At 42.8% G+C, this 21,716-nt stretch overlaps 1 protein-coding gene across 2 annotated transcripts in view; it reads right to left on the bottom strand.

The window, feature by feature from the left end:
• polr1a (RNA polymerase I subunit A) overlaps positions 1-21,716 on the bottom strand; it is a 169,260-nt gene that overhangs the window by 16,720 nt on the left and 130,824 nt on the right. For both annotated transcript variants that reach the window (XM_072497568.1, XM_072497569.1), the window contains exons 28-32: positions 18,424-18,553; positions 14,021-14,137; positions 11,645-11,917; positions 8,382-8,582; positions 5,729-5,846 (exon numbers count right to left, since the gene is read on the bottom strand). In XM_072497568.1, coding sequence (XP_072353669.1) covers positions 5,729-5,846; positions 8,382-8,582; positions 11,645-11,917; positions 14,021-14,137; positions 18,424-18,553 — 839 coding nt within the window. The remainder of the gene's footprint in view (positions 1-5,728; positions 5,847-8,381; positions 8,583-11,644; positions 11,918-14,020; positions 14,138-18,423; positions 18,554-21,716) is intronic.

Consider the following 21,716-nt stretch of genomic DNA (forward strand, 5'->3'; position numbering starts at 1 on the left):
AGTTAATGCAGATGGGCAAAGCACCGGGTCTGGATGGGTTACCCATTGAATTTTACCAACAGTTTGCTGGTCAGTTGGTCCCACTTCTGCTGGACATGTTTAATGATTCCATGTCCTGGGGGGTGTTGCCGGCAAAGCTGATCCTTGATCTTGAAGAAAGACAAGGATTCCACGGAATGTGGGCTGTATCGGCCTATTTTGGTGTTAAACGCTGACGCTAAGGTGTTGGCAATGATGTTGCAGCCTTGCCTACTGGGGTGATTTTGGAGGAGCAGATAGGATTTGTTAAGGGCCAGCAACTGTCGGCCAACATTAGGGGATTGCTAAAAGTTGTGTTGTCTCCCTCCTTAGAGACCAAGCCAGAGGTGATGACTTCAATGGAACTCAGACAAGGCATTCAATACGGTTAAGCGGGGCCAAAATTTATTTAATGGATTAGACTTTTATATAGGGTCTGCACCTCAAGTGTATGTATTGTATAGGGCCCCCACCGCAAGTGTACGTACTAATGCCCTGAGTTTGGGGTATTTCCAACTGAACAAGACAGAGGTGCTAATCGTCTCTGCTGCTGTTTGCATCCAGTGACATTACAGGATAGTGGTTAGGTGATGCTGGTGAGTATTGCTGGTGTATTTATTTTATTTTAAAGAAAAATGTATTATTGTTCAAAAGGTTTGTTGGTATTACGAACGGATTTAAGATCTATTAATATTGGTAAGATTGATCAATAGTAGTAGTGAGGGAAGAGAATTGGAATCAACGGTACGAAGGTTTAATAGCAGCAGTAATGTTTATTATTAGCGTTAGTTGTGAAATGAAATGAATTGAAATGAAAATCGCTTACTGTCACAAGTGGGCTTCAATGAAGTTACTGTGAAAAGCCCCTAGTCGCCACATTCCGGCGCCTGTTCGGGGAGGCTGGTACGGGAGCAAGGTTTATTCGCTCATAGAATGAGGCAAGGCTGCTCCAACCTCAGTGTCATGTGGCAACTCCATACTTCCCAACTCCTGGGTAAATATCCGCGCAGGAAGTTTCATCGATCAAAGTAGCTTGATCTCCAGAGCTCAAGCAGAAGCCAGTGTCACTGCGTGCACAACAAGGAGATTCTTGGATAGCCCGTCTACAGATGTCGTAATTTAGCAGCTAATCAGGGAGAGAGTGAATGGGTGACCACCAGACAGTCAAGAAGAAACAGGCAGACAATGCATGAGCCCGCTGAGCTCATCACGCTCTCCAAGTGGTATTCAACCCTGAATGCCGATGAGCGTGGTGGTTCATTTAGGGATTGCAGCCAGAGCCAAGTCCATGGCACAGGGGGCATAAACACAACTGATTCCCTGTGGAAATACAATATTGGCTATATCAGAGACCTATCCAAAAGAAGGGCAGGTCTGTATTAAACATTTATGGATTCAAGGTGCTGATGAAAGACAGGGGGCGTCATTCTCCGCCGGCGGGAGTCTCCGTTCTGCCGGCACCGGGGGGTTTCCCGACGGCGTGGGGCTGCCCCACAATGGGAAACCCCATTGACCGGCCGGTGTTACGGAGACTCCCGCCGGCCGGTCGACGCAGAAATGTGGCGGGGCGGGTAGGAGAATTTCGCCCAGGAATCAAAGAAATGTGGGAGGGATGGTAGTATTAAGGAGAACATTGCAATACTGGACAGAGAGAGGATGCCTCAGAGGGGTCAAGGAGAGAATCTACTTGGCTAGAGCCAAGGTAGAAAAAGAGGTGCAATTACATTACACGGTGTATTAGATAGGCCACCAGTGGGAAGAATGGAGAGGAACAAGGGAATTATAGAGTAGTTACAACTGGAAACTTTGGTTAACTGAGTATAGACTGAGAATATAGACTGGGAAAGCAGGAATATGGTAGTAGAAGAGAGGGGCAAGGGCTCAGAAGAATTTTCTACAACAGTATGTTTCCAGTCCAATGAGACAGGAGGCAATGCTGGTCCTGGTTCTTGAAATGAGGTGTGCTAAGTGGATCAAGTTTCAGTAGAAGAACATTTAGGGGGATAGTGATCATTATTAATAGTGACTGGACGAATGTGGATTACTTATGGAAAGCCAGCACCGATTTCTGAAGGAAAAATCGTATTGAACTAACTTGGGAGATTTTTGAAAAGGTAAGGGAGGGTTGATGAAGGTAATGCTGTCGATGTGACTCACATTGACTGACAAGGCATTTGGTAAAGTGCTGCACAAAAGACTTGTGAGCAAAATTCTAGCTCATGGAATAAAAGGGATTGTCTTGTTAAGCTCTAGGCGTAGCATAAGCGGCTTCCTTGTGGTGCACTTGACAAAGGAAGGTTCAGATGTGGAGATAACTTCAACACGTTTATTAAACTATTTACACTTCTCCTACTCGGGTTCGCCACTACTGTTAATCCTTCTATAGCTACACAGACAGACTAACCAGTTGCTGCAATCCACGTGGTGGGTGCAATAGTGAATCAACCCTGTGTCTCTACTCACTGACTGTCTCCACTGGAAAGAAGATCATGTGTGTTGTGTCCTTTATATATGGGTTGGTGTAATGCCCTCCTGTGGTCGTGTCACCTCTGTGTGTATCATGAATGCCCAGTGGTCGTGTCCTATCGAACAGTTCTATTGGTTGAGTGTCTGTGTGTCATGTCTCTGGTGCTCCCTCTAGTGTCTAGCTAGTCTACATGTATTTACATTAACCCCTTGTGTCTTTACAGTGATGCATATTGTAGCCACCTAAATTGGCCAACTCCCGATTTAAAATGGCGAATGGCAAAGGCTGATGGGAAAGTCAGCCAACAAGACAGAAACCAGCAGCTGCAGGTTTGCTGTGTATGTACCTCTGCAAAGGCCAGACAACATCGATACCAGCGACCATCAGCATAACAAAGTAGTAGCCATCTGCATACTGATGAGCAATCCCCGGGAACAATAAGTAACATTTTGGACACACAAAGCAAAGCCAGACTCCTCGGCGCCAGCAGGAGCCAACACAAAGGAGGTGAACGAGCACCTCAAGACAGCCCATCGATCAGGGAACCGCTCCAGTATTGGAGAAATCGAACCAAGTGATTGGGGCAAAGTCCAATCACTTGGGACCAGGTACAGGGTCCGCCCCGAAAGGCGGGAAGCCCCTGGGGACTATAAGAGTTAAGCCCCAAGTTCAAATTTCTCTCTTCACCTCTTCGTCCTGCCCGGGTCACCCAGCAACACGAACCAACATTGACCGTGACCGGTGCAGTGACTACCGAACAAAGTAAGTCTTAATTCAACGCTCGCTACGAGATAGGCGCCCCTAGCTACCAATCCGTACCAACTTCGAATCCCACACTCAGAACCCGAACGAAAGGCCATTTGTTCCCCTGACCTGGTGGGCCAGTCCGAAGTTAAGTATAGGCCTGTTAGTTGTAGAAGTAGCTTAGACGTAGAATTTGTGCATGAGTAGCGATTACTGTGTATAATAAATGTGCTTCGATTTAAATCTTACTAATCGGTGTATTGGGTTATTGATCATTACTCGGACTTGAACCTCGTGGCGGTATCATAAAGATACCTGGCGACTCGAGAGCAAAGGTAATAAAACAGAGCAATTGAACCAAGGAGAAAGTTAGCAACAATATCACCACAGGGACAGCAGCAACATGGATACGAAACTGACTTGAGTGTCAGTGAACAGAGCACAGTGGTTAATGGATATTTTTTCAGGCTTCAGTCAGGTTTGTCGTGCAGTTTCCCAGGTGTCAGTGTTGGTAACCTTTGCTCTTCCAGACATATATTAATGACCTAGACCTTGCTGTACAGAGCACAATTCAAAATTTGCAGATGATGCTTTGAAGCTTAGTAAACTGTGAGGAGGATAGTGCAGAACTTCAAAAAGACATAGACAAGTTGGTGGAATTGACAGACAAATAGCAGATGAAACTCAATGCAGAGAAGTGTGAAGGTATTCATTTTGGTAGGAAGAATGCAGAGACACAATGTAAAATATAGGGTACAATGCTAAAGGGGTTACAGGGCAGCATAGTGACACAGTGGTTAGCACTGCTGCTTCACCGCGCCAGGGACCCAAATTCAATTCCAGCCTTGGGTGACTGTGTGCGGAGTTTGCACTTTCTCCCTGTGCCTGATTGGATTTCTTCCGGGTGCTCCAGTTTCCTCCCACAGTCCAAAGATGTGCAGATTAGGTGGTTTGGCCATTCTAAATTACCCCTTTGTGTCCAAAGATGTGCAGGTTAGGTTTAGTTATGGGGATAGGGCGGGGAAATGAGATGCTCTTTCAGAGGGTCGGTGCAGGCTCAATGGGCCAAATGGCCTCCTTCTGCACTGTAGGAATTCTACGGTTCAACAGGAGCAGTGGGACCTATGTATTTTCATTGAAAGAGACAGGACAGTTTGAGAGAGTGGTTACGGCACACAGTATCTTAGGCTTTATTAATAGGGGTGTGGAGTACAAAAGCAAAGAGTTTATGTTGAACTTGTGTAAAACACTAGCTTAGCCCAAGCTGGAGCATTAGGTCTAATTCTAGGTGCTAAGTTTTAGGAAGGATGCGAAGGCATTAGAGGAGACTGGAAGGATCAAATTGATTCCAGGGATCAGTTACGTAGACCGATTGGAAAATATGGAACCGTTTCCCCTGGAGAAAATAAGGTTCTTGGAAATTTGATAGAGGTATTCAAAATTGAGAAAGGTTTGGGAAAGTAGAGAAGGAAACGTTGTTCCCACTGGTGGTGGGAAAGTCGAGGGCGAGAGGGCTCAAGTTAACTGGGAAAAGAAGCAATAGATACAAGGAGAAACGTTTTCATGGAGTACGTGGTTAACATCTGGGATGTGCTGCGGAGAGTAGCATTCCAACACGGAATTGAATTACTATCTGAAAAAGATGACAGTGCAGGATTACAGACAGAAGGAAGGGGAATGGCAGTAGATGAACTGCTCAAGAGCCAGCACTGTCACAAAGGGCCAAATGGCCTCCTTCTGCCCTGTGTCGTTTCTGTGACCTACACATCAGTCAGGCTCGGCTGATAAGTGGCATTTTTGTGACCTACACATCAGTCAGGCTCGGCTGATAATTGGCATGTAACATTCGTACCACACACAAGCCAGGCAATGGACATCTCTAATAATCCAATGATTTTAGGAGAGAATCTAACCAACTTTGCTCAACACGTAACAGCACTACCATTACTGAAGTCCGTACCAACATCCAGGGGGTTACCACTGGTCATGAACTTAACTGGATGAGCCACATAAATACCGTGGATACAAGATCAGGTCAGAGGTTGTATATTCTGTGGCAAGTGATTCATCTCCTGATTCCCCAAAGCCCACCCACAAGGCAAAAGTCAGGAGTGTGATGGAATACTCTTCCCTTGCCTGGACGAGTGCAGCTCCAACAACACTCAAGTTTGACACCATCTAGCGCAAAGCAACCCACTTGACCAGCACCACATCCACTATCTTAAATATTTACTCCCTCTGTCACTGGCGTACAGTAGCAGCAGTGTCTATGTCTACTATCTACAAGAGGTCTTTAAGCAACTGACCAAGCCTTCTTTGACAGCACATTCCTAACCCAAGATCTCCATCAGGCGCACGGTAATAACACAACCTGCAAGCTCCCCTCCAAGTCACAAAACCATTCTGACTTGGAAATATATCGCATTCCTTTATTGTCACTGGGTAAACATCTTGCAACTCCCTGCCTAATAGCACTGGTACAGATGAGAAAAGGCTTACCATATACGGAGAAGACATCTTTTATTTCTTTCTCGATGACTCTTAGAGCCGCTTCAATACCATAGGTGCTGGCAAAGGCATGGATGTCATTTGAGTACAAGCGATTGAGGTCCAAAGTCTAAATGATAAGAAACTTATAGTTAGGTTGCACACTCAAAAATATTAAAGCAAATTTATTATGCTTGGTTCTTTGGGTGTGGGTGAGACTGGAAGCTTTATGAGGCTTGTTAGGTTATCTCAACGGGCCTTAAGAGTTGACCATTTAATGTGGACAAGGGTCAGATCTAGGCCAGAACTGATAGTGGTGACAGGGTCCCTTCCCTGAAGGATATTAGTGAACAGGTTGAGTTTAAATGAGGAACGCATATTGAAATTGATTTGAAAACTGGATCTTGTTTAAATTTCCAATGTTAGTTCTATATTTAAGATCATATGCGAATAAGAAGTAGGAGCAAGAGTAGGCCATTCTAATTATCTAACCTTTTAAAAAAAAAAAAAAATTTCTTTATTCTCCTCCTTTATCGCATTTTCTCCCAAATTTGCACCCACAAGAAACAATAATCAGTAATAAACAGTAATCAGTATCTAATTATCGAACCTGTTCCACCATTCAATAAGATCATGGCTGTTCGGATCGTGGCCTTAACTCCACTTTCCTGCCTGTCCTCACAACATTTAACTCCCCTGTCAATCAAAACTCTGCTTTGACAAAGAGCCACCCACACTCGAAACATTAGCTCCCTTTTCTCTCCACAGATGCTGTCAGACCTGCTGAGATTGTCCAGTATTTTCTGTTTTTGTTTCAGCCTTCAATATCCCATCATCGACTGCTCTCTGGGGAAGAGAATTCCACAGACTAATGACTCTCAGAGAAGAAATTCCTCCTCACCTCTGTCTTAAATGGAAGACCTCTTATTTTTAAACCATACTCCTAAGTTCCAGATTCACCGACAAAAGGAAACATCCTCTTTGCATCCCAATTGCTTGCTGTATTTCTTGCTAACTACCATCAAGCCCTCTTGGAATCATACATAGTTAAATAAAATCACACCTCATTCTTGTGCATGCCAATGAGTATAGGTTCAACTTGCTCACCTCCTTTTCTCGTTTATTCACACCAATATCCTGCATAGTAATAGCAAAACATTCCCACTTTTATACTCCACCCCTCTTGCAATAAAGGCCAACATTCCATTTGCCTCCCCAATTACTTGCTATACATGCATGCTAATATATTGTGATTCTTGTATGACGACACCCAATTCCCCCTCCTGCAGCATTCCAGTCTCTCGCCAGTTGTTTACTGACAAAGGCATCACAATATGAAACTTGGAAAAGAATGCAAGAACTGGTGAAAATAATGATAGCATATCAGCGTTACAGAATAGAGCAACTATTCTTGCAGCTTGGCAGCAAATCAAAGCAGGGACTGTTAGAAAACGCACAAGAGCAGTACTGTTCACAACCACAAGATCTGTGGTTGTTGCAGAGATATGTAAAATAAAAATTCATAAAACAAGATGGAGTCATTTTCCCCGAAAAGGTCACATTGCCAGGGAATAGGTTATCAGGAAAGGTCAGACAACTGAAATAACTTTGGAACTGTGAAGGGATCACACAGTATAGAAAGATGCTATTCATCCCATCGTGACTGTGCCCGTTCTTTGACAAAACTCTTCAATTATTCTCATGTCACGCATGAGAGGACATCACCGTGTTTTAGCTCAAATTGTAATTTTATAGAATCACAGGTTCCCTACAGTGCAGAAGTGGGCCATTCAGCCCATCGTGTCCTTTGAAAAGCTGTCCAATTGGTTCCATTTCCCCCTAATCTTCCCCACAGTTCTACAAGTTCATTTATACTTTACACCCTAGTATATATCCAATTCCCTTTGTTCGGGTTCATTTCTGTATTAACATCCCACCATTCTTTTCTGAATAGAGACAGACCACAGATAGGGAGGAGACAGTGCATGAGTGGAGGAGTGATCAAGACTGTCCAAGGTATAAACAAGATTGCTCATTGTGCCAATTACAACAAGGAAATTAGCAGCCAAGTCCAGGGCTTGTCCATTCTCATTTAAAAAAAAAAATTGGGTTACCAGCTACCCACTTTCAACAGGAACTAGGTAGTATAAGCTGATTTATTCCTGGTGTGTGCGTTTTTCTTTTGGTTTATCTATCAGTGGGTTTGATGTTTTAATTCTTTTTAATGGGTCCTGGGATGGCTATCCCAGCATCTCTTATTGCCCATTTATAATTTTCAAGTTCAAACACCAGCTAGAACCTATCACTCATTCATGGGGTATGGTCATTGCTGACTGGGCCAGCATTTATTGCTCGAACTGAGTGGCTTGCTTGGCCATTTAAGAGTCAATCACATGGTAAGGAGGCAGATTCCCTTTCCTAAAGGACATTAGTGAACCAGACGGTTTTTTACAACAAAGAATGGTTTTAGGGTCATCATTAGACTTCTAATTCCAGATTTTCTTTTTAAGGGAATTCAAATTCGGGGGATTCGAACCCAGGTCCCCGGAGCATTATCCTGGGTCTCTGGATTAGTCTGGTGACAACACCATGACACCATTCCTCTCCTTATTTGTCCCCATTTCAAGTTAGAAGACAATTGTGCCAGCCAAAACATTGTACGTACATCACCATACTGGAACATCTCAGTGAGGTTTATTCCCTCTGTATTCAAAACAGATTCTTTCTCTCCTCTTCTGTTGGTTGTTTCATTCAAGAGGCAACGAGTGATTCCTCTTGTTTCATAAACAACTGCGCTTTGTGCTATTGACATAACCAGTGAGGACAGGTCAAAGTGCACCTTCATAATGGGAAGCTTCAGATTAACCTGTAGGACAAATACATAATCATTGCAACATATCTAACTGACTGTTTTAAAAAACAAAAACCTGCCCAGAAGGGTCTTCTAAGATTACAAACTATTTTTAGAGCTACTGGCCCAGGGTTAGTATTGGCACAAAAATAACTAGTCCCGATTTCAAAAGCACTTGTCAACATCTACTAAATAGCATTTGAAAAAAAAATAATTTTCCTTCCTAATAATTCTGTTGGAATGAAATTCCAAATTAAAACGGAATGAAATTCACAAAAATGGTTTTCATGTGTGCAAGAGTACTGCTTTTTGCTTCTGTGAGCCACTTAGGTGCACCTCACAGACCACAGATAACGTTCTGAGCCATCTTCCTACTAATGCATCCCAAGAAGTAGACATCAACAGATCTTGGTAGAAGTTATTCACCAATGAGTCAACCGCACTTTTCAAAGCTCCAAGCCTACAAAATTCAAACAAGAACCCCATGCATATAAATGGAGATATCGGAGCTTGCAGGCTGCATGTGGCTGCAGTTTTAAGACACGGGTATTGGGCAATGGAGATCCATGAATGGCACTTTTTACAGGTAGCCGATGTACAATGTTCCACATACTCTGCTGTAATTTAACGTTTCGTACTTCAGTGTCATATTAACAAAGAATGCCAACCAATAACTGGGGCAGGTGCTTAAAATAGCCCATGGACTTATCAATTCTGTTGTCTTCACTAATGGGTTCTGATCTTAACGCTCTTCTGAGCAGGGGTGAGGGAAATCCACAGGAAGCCAGTGAAGTCCTTCTTTAAACATGCAGATGGGGATCCAATGACAGTGGTGGGGGAAGAATCATGTCCAGGACCAGGTTCTGTCAGGTGTCCTTTTTTTGTCCAATGGGAAATTGGGATGGGAAGATACAAATGTGTATTTCATCCATTCCCAGTCAAACGAGGAGGTTCAGATGGACATTAGCCTTTTCTGCCTCCTTTCTCCTGGTGTCCATGTGGAAGTGGGGCCCAGAATGCTGGCTCCCAAAGGCAATGAACTGCAGTTGAGAAAATGGCTGCTGCAAAACGATGTCTTCGATAAAACTCAATGATCCTTCACCAGAATTTCCTACCCCCTCACTCAAAGTGCCACCCTGAAATTTCTGGATCTGTGGGGTGGACACCCGAGGATGTATTCTAAAAGATTGGACAGGAGTGCCCTTTATGCAAATGGCCCTGGTCCCTACATTCTCAAGGATGGCCTTTTTTGGAGCAGGGGATGATGAGAGAATGTACGTTTTATTGCATCTATTAAGAGTTAAACAGACTGGCAGCCATATGTCCTGTCCCACTTCACATTGAGCCTCCGGGAATCTCCAGTCACACAGTGCTTTAACTCTTAAAACAAAAGATCCAATTTACTCACACAGGGAAAATTTATGTTCAAGTCAACTTTTATCCGCAAAATCTTACTTGACATAAAAGGAAGTTGAGTGCCGAGGCAGTTTAAGAATATTTTATTCCATTAGTTTCCACTGCAATTTCACTATTAAAGTAGCCAATGTTTCATTGATATGAAAAAAGCTACTACGTTCTTTTATAACTGTAATTAACCACTTAACAATCCGCAGCAAGAATAGTTACAAATTGACAAGAGGCTTGAGGTCCCAATAGGAATCACGTCATTGAAGGACAATATTAAACCGCTGGGTTTTTTAAAAATTCATTTACAGAAATGTGGGCATCGCTGGTTAGGCCAGCATTTATTGCCCATCACTAATTGCCCTTCAGAAGGTGGTGGCGAGTTGCCTTCTTGAACCGCTGTAGTCCTTGAGCTGTAGGTACACCAACTGTGCCACTATGGAGAGAATTCCAGGATGTTACCCCAGCGACAGTGAGGAAGCGGCGATATATTTCCAAGTCAGGGTGGTGAGTGACTTGCAGGGGAACTTCCAGGTGGTGGGGTTTCCTGGTATCTGCTGCTCGTGTCCTTCTAGGTGGTAGTGGTTGTGGATGGTGTTAGTGGTTGTGGATGGTGTTGCCTAAGGAACCTTGGTGAGTTACTGCAGTGCATCTTGTAGATGGTTCACACGTCTGCCACTGTTCGTCGGTGGCAGAGGGTTTGAATGTTTGTGGAAGGAGGACCAATTACACGGGCTGCTATGTCCTGGATTATGTCGAGCTTCTTGAGTGTTGTTGGAGCTGCACTCATCCAGGCAAGTGGAGTGTATTCCATTACACTCCTGATTTGTGCCTTGTAGATGGTGGACAGGCTTTTTTTTTGGGGGGGGGGGGTGTCAGGAGATGAGTTACTAGCAGTAGGCACCTTTGACCTGTCCTGGTAGCCACAGTATTAATATGGCTAGTCCAATTCAGTTTCTGATCAATGGTAACCCCCAGGATGTTGATTGTTGGGGATTCAGCGATGGTAATGCAATTGCATGTCAAAGGGTGGTGGTAAGATCCTCTCTTGAAGGAGATGGTCATTGCATGGCACTTGTGTGGCACAAATGTAGCTTGCCACTTGTCAGCCCAAGCCTGGATATTGTCCAGGTTTTGCTGCATTTGGACATGGACTGCTTCATTATCCGAGGAGTCGCGAATGGTGCTGAGCATTGTGCAGTCATCCGCAAACATCCCCACTTCTGACCTTATGATGGCAGGCAGGTCATTGATGAAGCAGCTGAAGATGGTAGGGCCCAGGACACTACCCCGAGGAACTCCTGCAGTGATGTCCTGGAGTTGAAATGATTGACTTCCAACCACCACAACCATCTTCCTTATGCCAGGTATGATTCGAACAAGCGGAGAGTTTCCCCCGATTCCCAGTGACTCTAGTTTAGCGAGGGCTCCTTGATGCCATACCAGTGGCACCGGTGAATTCCAAGCGCTGTCTCTAAATTGCTCGTCTTCTTGTCCAACATCCAGTATTACATGATCAGAAATTCCTTCCAACTCAATACACGTAATGCAGGCACTGCACTGATAGAAGACTGACCACACACAGCAGTATAGACTATGGACGAAATACATTTCTACAAAAATAAATACAACAGGTGGATCTTTTGCATTTTGTACTCTTTGTGCTGTCTTACCTCACACCAAAGGCTGTCAGCTGTATCATATTTATAATCGTCAATAGCAGAATGCAAATTTAACACTGCATTCACTCTCTTTGTATCCATCTCCTCTGTGGTAGTCCTCTTGCTTCTCTTCTTCCCTTTGTTGCTCTTCTCAAAATTGCAAGGATTTTCTAAAACGTTTTGATCTGTGAATTCATTTTGCTCGCTCCCTGGAAAATCTTCATCTTTCTCTTCTGGTTCTTCGCCATCGTCGCTGGCCTCCTCTTCCTCACTGTCATAATCAATCTAAAAGATCACCACAATGAGAGAAATAATTAAACCATCAGTTCCTCCGCAGAGAGTAATGGATAAATTCATTGCCTGGTGGGTGTGCGACTACGCCATGAAAGATAGGAATGATTCAGTTTTAAAACACTCACCATCTTTGTGGCTTGATCCCACCCTGCCCCTCCAATTTCCTGCAGCCCTATGTGGGGTTCAGATTTAGATCAACCTTGATCTCATTCCCAAACGTGAACAGACAGATTCAAGGAATATTCATCCTTTTCCACAACTTAACCTTAACGTTCTGGCCACCAACTTAGGTTTACAAAAATAACACATGGACTACAGGGATTACGTTACGAGGAGAGATTACACAAATTAGGCCTGTTTTCTCTCTAATTTAGACAGTTAAGGGGTGATCCGATTGATGTATTCAAGATATTAACAAGGAAAGGCAGGGTAGATAAAGATGACTTATTTCCACTGATTGGAGATTCTATAATTAGGGGGCATGGTCTAAAAGGTAGGGCTAGACCGTTCAGGAGAGATGTTAGGAAGAACGTCTTCATACAAATAGTGGTAGAGGTTTGGAACTCTCTTCCACAAAAGCAGTTGAAGCTAGAGCAGTTGTTAAATTTAAGTCTAAGATAGATAGATTTTTGTTCAGCAAAAATATTAAGGGATATGGGCTCAAGGTAGGTATATGAAGTTAGGTTACAGATCAGCCATGATCTCATTAAATGGTGGGACAGGCTTGAGGGGCTGAATAGCCTGCTCCTGTTCCAGTCTGATTCAAGCACCTTTTACAGCAATGGCAAGGAATTCCCTGCTCTCCCTTGTGGTGACTGTGTGCTGGTGTGTGAGAGAGAGATTTAATCAGGACGGTGGATGAGGATTTTGGCAGGAAGTCCCATAGATGGCCTTTCGGTCCTATCACCAATGAGGTACTTACATGAGCAATTACTGGGGTTCATCACATGGCCACCAATATTAATGTTACAGTAACAGAAGGCTTGCCATGCAGGAGCATGATGAGCAAAAGCGTGTGAGCTACCATGGTGGTTTCTCATTCCAAAGCACGCAGCACTTGATCAGGGTAACCAACATCAAGAAGGCAGCGGGAGGCAGCTGAGAGACCTTGCCAAAGCCCATCCCTATGAACCCCACCGCACGATTCACCCTCCTGACATCCCTTGCTTGTAGCCTGAGATCCAGAGACAATACTAGGCTTCGGGTAGATGTCACTGGCAACAGGGACTGAATCTCCCCGGTACTGCTGTTCAACAGATATACCGGCCTCTGGTGGGCTAGCAGCTCTCGACAGGTGGGACTTCAACCCCCGGGGTCCTTAATCACAGAGAAGGCCTGTAGATGTCTAGTTAAGTGCCTGAGCGGCATTAATATGGTAGGCCTTCCTTAAAAGAGACGGCACCAGGGCTCTCGCTGCCTCCCAAGCCAGTGGGTGAGACGCCCACCACATTCATTAGATACAGCCCAAGGAGTGAAGCTTCTAATGGGAGAGACCCTATTGGTCATCCAATGCAAAAATGGTAACAAACCCCAATTTAAAAAGGCCTAAGTAGGGTTAGGCCTGAATTTGGCGCTGCTTTTAGTGCATGTGTGAAACAAATTTATTTGTTGAGCAAGAATAAATATCTAGGATTAAGAGACTTCTGGAGGATGGCACGGGAGGGGGGGAATAATAATCACAGAATTGCTATAGTGCAGAAAGAGGCCATTTGGCCCATTGTGTCTACACTGGTCGTCTGAGCAATTCACCTGGCGCATCAGAAAAGGTGACAAAATTGTGAAACAGGAAGGCTGACAAAAATATTCAAATCACTCAAAAAAACCTTCCAATCCCATGAAATGCAAACAGAAACAAGTTAATGATTTTTAAAATAGTGCAATTATGCTCGGATGGAATTGTGGAATACTGAACCCCAGGGATCGTAAGCAACCAAAATGGAATGTGACTTACTCAGTTGCAGTAAATTAAGAGCCTGAAAATTATATCATAGTTAAGGTATAGCCATCAGTGAAAGTCCACTTTGCTGAACACTTCTCACCTTGGCACCAAGGGACAAAATAATCACAATTCAGGTGCAACTTGTCTTGTCTTACCTCTTCCTCCTGTTTCTCGCGTCTTTTAGTTTCCGTCGCATCAGCATCCCCTTCTTCTGCTTCCGCATCAACGATTGGAGCTTCGTCTTCTACCTCAAGGTCACGGTCATCTTGCATCTTTAAAGAAAAAAAAAACTGAATGATACACAAAGGAAGGCAGATATCTATCTAAACACTGAAATGTTTGACAGAATTACTTTCCGGAGAGATGCAAAAATAGCAAGGGCAGTGGTTCTACTCCAGTTGTGGAGGTCTTTATTATATTTCCGCAATCCTGGGCAAATGCACAGTCGATTCCAGCCTCTTGTGCCCTGGAGTCACGACACAAGTGAATTCACTAATAATTCTTATAAAAACTCCCCAAGCCTTTGGCCGGCAAATAATTTGTCAGCAGCTTTTTAAGTTGAAACATAATTACTGTTTATCTATACCAAGAACTTTCATGTAATATGTAGTAAATGCAACTGGATAACAACATGCTAATACCCACTACCCCTCCAACTGTCCCATTCTCTACCAACACACACAAGACAGAGGGTGGAAAGGGGTAAAGGAAATGAAGATGAAGGCCAAGAGGCTTTGTTTCAAATGGTAGTTCTTTCCCATGCTTTCCACACAGCACACTGGTTGATCAAAGCCACTGGTTTGCAGCCTGGAATGATCTTCTCTGTAGTTTAAAAAAGTATTACTCCCAGCTTTTCCTGGAGAGGACCCTTTGCTTTACATCAAACTTTGCTTTTAGTTTGTAGTTTATTTACAGGCTTCAGCATTTTCTGAAGAAAGAGTTGGCTGGTTCTCCCCTGCTTGCATTGCCTGTAATGGTTCTCCTGTAAATAGATTCATCCAGGCTCCCTGCCAGTTCAGAAACACGCCTTTCTGGAGAAAACAGAGAGGGTAAAGGACAGCAGTCCTTCCTTAGGGCTGCCAGTTCAAACTAAAACCAAAAACCCAACCCTTGAAGCTCTGAAACATTCCAAAGGGGTCAGATCCAATCGCCACCTGTTACCGGGCGGAGCACAGCCTTTTCGGCCAATTCATTGGCCGCCAACCAAATCAATCAAACCGAGTTATCACTGATACCGGCCAATCTCTGACATTGGTGCCAGTCCATCTGCAATCACCAATTTAAATCAGCACAGCCTTCTGGATCCTGCTGTTTGAATTAAAGGCATAGGCCACTGCTTTCTGCTGCTTGAATTAAAGTGTCAGGCTGCCTAAAAGACAATGTCCATAAATCAAAAATGTGACAGCAAAAGTAAAAGAAAGGGAAAAAAAGGGGAAATAAGGGAACAGGAAGTTCCCTGATCATCTGATTCAGTTTCCTTTTCTTCCATAAAGCTGCACACCTCTCCTCCGCACCGAGTGAGAAAGAAATTGAAATATGGTCACTTGAACAAGCCTGTGCTGCATCTACTGGTACCCCTTTAAATTCCTGCTTGTTCCATCCTCAAAGAACGCTGATATATTTGACAAACACATTCTTTCACAAAATCACGTTGACTCTGCCTGGTCACATTAATACTTTCTAAATATCCAACTATTATCACTTTAATTGTCTATTAACAGCTAATTCCCATCGACAGCATATAACTGGCCTATAGTTTCCTACTTTCTGTCTCCATCCTTTCTTTAACAATGGTGTTACATTTGTGGTTTTCCAATCTCCTGGGACCTTTCCAGAATCTAGGGAATTTTGAAGAATACAACCAATACCTCTACTATCTCTGCAGACACTTGCTTTAAGATCCAAGGATGCGGGCCACAAGGTCCTGCATTTAGTCCTGTTAGTTTTCCCAGTACTTTTTCTCTAGTGGTGGCTAGTGTTTTTAGCTCATCCCTCCTTCTTGCCTCATAAATTCCTACTATTCTTGGGACGTTTTCTGTATCTTCTACTGTGAAGACAGATACAAAATACTTGTTGATAGTCTCCACAACTTCCTGGTTTCTTATCATTAACTTCCTAGTCTCACCCTCTTGGAACCGCTTACTTGAGCTATTCTCTTCCTTTTTATATACTTGTAGTTTTTACTGTCTTTTTATATTTCTTGTTAGTTTTCTTTCACACTCCAACTTTTCCCTATTGTATTTTAGCCAACCGTTGCTGGTTTCTATTTCCCCCCACAATTTTCTGGGCTAGCACTTGTCTTTGTAGCATTGTACATCTTTTCTTTCAATTGGATACCATTCTTAATTTCCTTAGTTAGCCACAGATAGTGCACTGATCTCATAGAACTTTTCGTTCTCAGTCGGCTCTATCTTTGTCGAGAGCTTAAATGTCGCCAGGACTGGAAAGTTGCAGCTATGAGGCGAGATTGGTTAGTTTGCGATTGTTCTCCTTGGAAGAGAGGAGGTTGAGGGGATATTTCATCGAGATGTGCAAAATTGTGAGGAACCTGGATAGAATGGATTGCAGAGTGGCTAGTGCGAATAGATTTAGCGTGATTGGTAGCAAGATTAGAGGGAGATGATGAAACATTTTTCACCCAGACGATTGTAGAGGTCTGAAACTCACTGCAAGGGTAGTAGAGGCAGAAACATTCAATTCATTTAAAAGGTGTCAGGATATGCACCTGCAAGACTACGGACCAAACGCTGGAAAAGGGATTGGGCTGGGTGGCTCATTTTTCAGCCGGCACAGCCACGATGGGCCAAGTGACCTCTTTCTGCGCCTAAACTCTGATTCTATTCTCTGATTCTAAACGTCTGCCACTGCTTCTCTGCAGTCTTACTTTTTAAACTTTTTCCTAGCCATCTTTATTTATCCACTTCAGTCAACCCTGTCTTCATATCTCTGGAATTAACATTATTTAAATTTAATTAAATACTAGTTTTGGATCAAAATTTCACAACCTCAAATTGAATGTCAAATTCTATATTATTTTCACTCTTACCTAGGGGATCCTTTACTATGAGGTCATTAATTTATCATGTCTCATTATTTTGATTTGATTTATTGTCACATGTACCGAAGTACAGTGAAAAGTATTTTTCTGCGGCCAAGGGAATGTATACAGTACGTACATAGTAGACAAAAAAAGAATAATTGACAGAGTACATTGACAAATGGAACATCGACAAACAGTGATTGGTTACAGTGCGGGAACAAGGGGCCAACCAAAGCAAATACATGAGCAAGAGCAGCATAGGGCGTCGTGAATAGTGTTCTTGCAGGGAACAGATTATTCTCTGGTTGGTTCCAGGTGTACTGTTCTTAGGAACTTACTTGAAAGCACGCTATGAACTCATTCTCCAGGCTACCTTTGCCAATTTGATTTGTCCAGTCAACATGAAAATTAAAACGACCCACGATTATTCGACCGCTTATCTTAAAATCTGCAATTATTCCTTAATTTATACTCTGTCCTACACTATAACTACTGCCAGGGATCTATAAACCACTTCTACAAGTGGCTTCTTCTTATCTCCACCAAACTGATTCTACATTTTGATCTTCCAAATCAAGATCATTTTTCACCACAGCACTGATCTCAAACTTTATTAATAAAACTACCCAAACTCCTTTTCCTTTCTTCCTGTCCTTCCAACATGTTCAAATTAAGTGATAAATGTGGTCAAGTATGAAAACTGCAGTCATAACGATCAGTTCCTCATAATCCTCTCTTTAAAAACAATACAACATCAGAGCACAGATTGTAAACTGAGGGGATAGATGATCAGACAATCACGGGAGTGCAGGCGCAACAGAAGCGTGTTCAAAGTTCTGCAAGAGTTTGCAAGATTGGGCAATGATTATGTTAACTGATCGGACGGCCCCAATGTTTACCGTCAGTCAGAATAATTAATTGTTCTGTAAATTTGAAAGCACATGGCAATGCACATGGTAAATGAAAGAAAAACAGAAATATTTGAATCCTGGATTAAACTCTTCTTGGCTGTATATCGTTAATGTCCAGCAAAGGAAATGTAACAATTTGGACCTCCTGCAATGCCAATCGGCTGTAACACAAATATATTATATACACACAAGGGGAGCACAGTGACATAATGGTTAGCACTGCTATCTCATAGTGCCAGGGACCCAGGTTCGATTCCGACCTTGGGTAACTGTCGATATGAAGTTTGCAGATTCGTATGCCTGCGTGGGTTTCCTCCGGTTACTCCAGTTTCCTCCCACAGTCCAAAGATGTGCAGGTTAGGTAGATTGACCATGCTAAATTGTCCCTTAATGTCCAAATGCTAGGTTTGGTGGAGTTATGGGGATATGGTAGGGGATTGGGCCTAGGTAGGGTGCTCTTTCAAAGGGTTGGTGCAGACTCGATGGTTTGAATGGCCTCCTTCTGTACTGTAGGGATTCTATGATATTCTAGCGCCAGAAAGCTTTTGAAAACTATAAATTTTGTAATATTCATACAGTAACCCACTGGAACAGTGCTAAGTCCCACCTGCTTCCCATCGCTTTCCCCAGAGCCTTGATCCAGGTCCTTCTGCGTAGCCTTCCGGGTATTCACAACTTTAAATGAGCCCAGCTTGACGCTCTTTTTCTTGATGCCCTCAAGCAGTAGTTGGAAGAACCTGACAAAAGACAAGAACAACTTTGTAGAAAAGACCCGCACCCTGCTCATTTTTTAATACTTCACAGTGATAAGCTAATTAAAACTGATGTGATGAAAAATAAAAGTCTTCCGTATTATCCTACAGAACGTAAAAGGGCAGAATCAGTCCACTCGACTCAAATGGTCCATGATTTCTGCTCCACATAAGACTATGCCGAGGTCACATGTAATCTGGAGTCAATAGGCAAAAGAACAAAATGCCCATAAATCACTGGCAGACAGACAATGCAGGAACACATGGTGGGGTCACCTACACCCACCTCCAAAAATCACACAAATAAAAAAACACATGTCACATGATGGTCCACTGTGGTTCACCAGATCAGGGGCAACCATAAAACGGCACATGTGCACACATTGACTTATCATCTCAGAAGTTGCTGATGTCAATAGAAATGCTGACCGAACCATCTGTGTTGCATTCTTACACGATTCGGAACACCACGGCTAAGAGTAAACAATCTCATGTATAATTGCTCAAGAGTAACTCTGCTGACAACATAATCGATTATGTTGTCAGCAATTCAACTTGGTTTCTGTTTCAACCAACAAACTTAAACTTAATTGTAGATTAGGGATACAAGAACAATAACATGCCATTCAGCCTCTCAAGTCTCTTCTGACATTCAATTTGCTGATTTTTTTGTATCCAACAGGCACAGTTCCTAAATCAAAAGGGATTTTGAAAATTAACACATTGATCATAAACAGTTCTGCTCTTCCTTCTCCATAAGGCAGGTTTCCTTATCTTCCTTACCAGCTGAATGTTGAATATTTGGCCCTGAAAATGAACTTGGATAACTGCAGACATGTAGACAAAGCACAGAGCAAATTTCATCCTAAATAGTGCTACAAGATAATTTAAAAACAAAGTAAGGACCTTTGAAACACAGCTGTGCACTCTTTTTGGTTACTTGCGGAAGGGAATGTTAGTATTCAACAGATTCTGTTGATGGATATTAAATACCTAGTAGTTCAAGGTAATATGGTGTTGCGTATTTAATAGTTAAGTATACTCAGATGGGTATATAAAGAGTCAGGCAGCACTGGGGAAGATGCGTGTGGACAGGTAAGCTCTGTGGCAAACAATAAAGAGCCTCTACCAAGGCATCCTAGTCTCGGTTTCTTCTTCACAACCAGGCTTGGGGGTTTACCTTTTTTTTTTAAAAAAAAAAAATTTTTTTTTTAAAAAAAAAAAAAAATTTTTTTTTAGAATATCCAATTCATTTTTTCCAATTAAGAGACAATTTAGCGTGGCCAATTCACCTACCCTGCACATCTTTGGGTTGTGGGGGCAAAACCCACGCAAACACGGGGAGAATGTGCAAATTCTACACGGACAGTGACCCAGAGCCATGATCGAACATGGGACCTCAATGCCGTGAGGCAGTAGTGCTATCCACTGCACCACCATGCTGCCCGATTGGGAGTTTTCTCTGACAGATAAGCGTTATCTATTAGCTATGGGGTTAATGCTTGATGACATGGGCTCAAGTCCAGTATTTGCTTGGTGATCGGTTACTATATCTACAGTGATAAGAAAAATCCATTCAGCCCATCAAAAGGTAATTTCTGCTACTCTCCAGTTAATGAGATCCAGCTACATTCTGAATGTTACAAGTTTCAATTTATCCTTCGAGAAAAATAAATTCTGTTGACATTTGTGAGATCTTATTGCAGAGAAACTTTTTTCTCGTTTCCAGTGGTGTTTGGCAGAATATGGGGACTGTACCGTAGTGGTAATGTGACTGGACTAGTAATCCAGAGACAGAAGTTCAAATCCCATCACGGTAGTTTGGGGAATTCAAATTTAATCAATTCATAAATCTGCAAAAACATCACTGCAGTACGGTGTACAGTTTGGTCCCCTTATTTGAGGTGGGATGAGTTGCATTAGAGGCAGTTCAGAGGATGATCACTAGATTAATTCCAGAGATGAGGGGTCTGATTTACAAAGAGAGGTTGAGCAGTTTAAGCCAATACTCACTCGAGTTTAGAAGAATGAGAGGAGATCTAATTGAGGTACATAAGATAATAAAAGGTATTTACAAAATAGAGGTAGAGCAAATGCTTCCTCTTCTGGGGCAATCTAGTTTCAGGATAAGAGATAGCAGATTTAAAACGGAGATGAGGAGAAATTAATTCTCTCAAAGGGTCGTGAATCTGTGGAATTCACTACCCCAGAGTGGGGTGGACGCAGGGACATTTGAGGAGATAGACAATTAGCAATGGGTTGAAGGGTTATGGAGAACGGGCAGGAAAGTGGAGTTGAGGCCGAGATGAGACCAGCCAAGATCATACTGAATGGCTGAATTGCTCACCCCTGCTCCTAGTTCTTATTAATAATGATCAAGAACTACCTGATTGTCATAAAAACCAACCTGGCTCATTAATGTCCTTCAGGGGAGGAAATCAGCCCAAATTACCCAGTCTGATCTATCTGCGAAGCCGGAGCCATACCAATGCGGCTGGCTTTTAAGCTGCCCACAGAAATATCTGAACAAGCCACACGGTTCCAAGCAGCTCACCACCACCTGTTCAAGGACAATTAGAGATGGGGCAATAGACTAGCCTGGTCAGTGCTGCTTAATGCTGAACAGGAATTATTTTTTAAAAAAGGACTGAAATATTAACATGTCATCCAACAAGTTGAGTTAATTCTAGAGGATTAAACCATTTATGCCCTCTCCTTTTTGTTTTTGATGATCTCAACCCTCCACAAGGCTTCTGAAACACTCGACTCAAATAATGCTCATCTTCTACAAACCCGGATTCGTTTCTAACCACATGCCAACAAAGCCATAAAAGCCTAAGTTATTAAATCACTTGCTTTTAAAAACGCAACAGAGGCAGCATTTAATGTTATTTATCAATTATTTATCATGTGAAAGGATCACACAATTAATTAGCCTTCCACCACATTGGTTAGAGGCACTCTACAGTCCATTGTGTTCATATCAACTGTTTCCTAAAGCAATTCACTGACTTCCCGACTATCTCTTCAATCACTTTGAAGGAATTGCAACATCCTGAGGTTAGCTTTGAAAGAGGGAACATGCATGATAACTCCACTAAAGATCCCGTTTCTCACAGCTCTACACAACTTTCACTCTATAATAATA

This window comes from Scyliorhinus torazame, chromosome 3 (genome assembly GCF_047496885.1).
Source record: "Scyliorhinus torazame isolate Kashiwa2021f chromosome 3, sScyTor2.1, whole genome shotgun sequence".
NCBI lineage: Eukaryota > Metazoa > Chordata > Chondrichthyes > Carcharhiniformes > Scyliorhinidae > Scyliorhinus > Scyliorhinus torazame.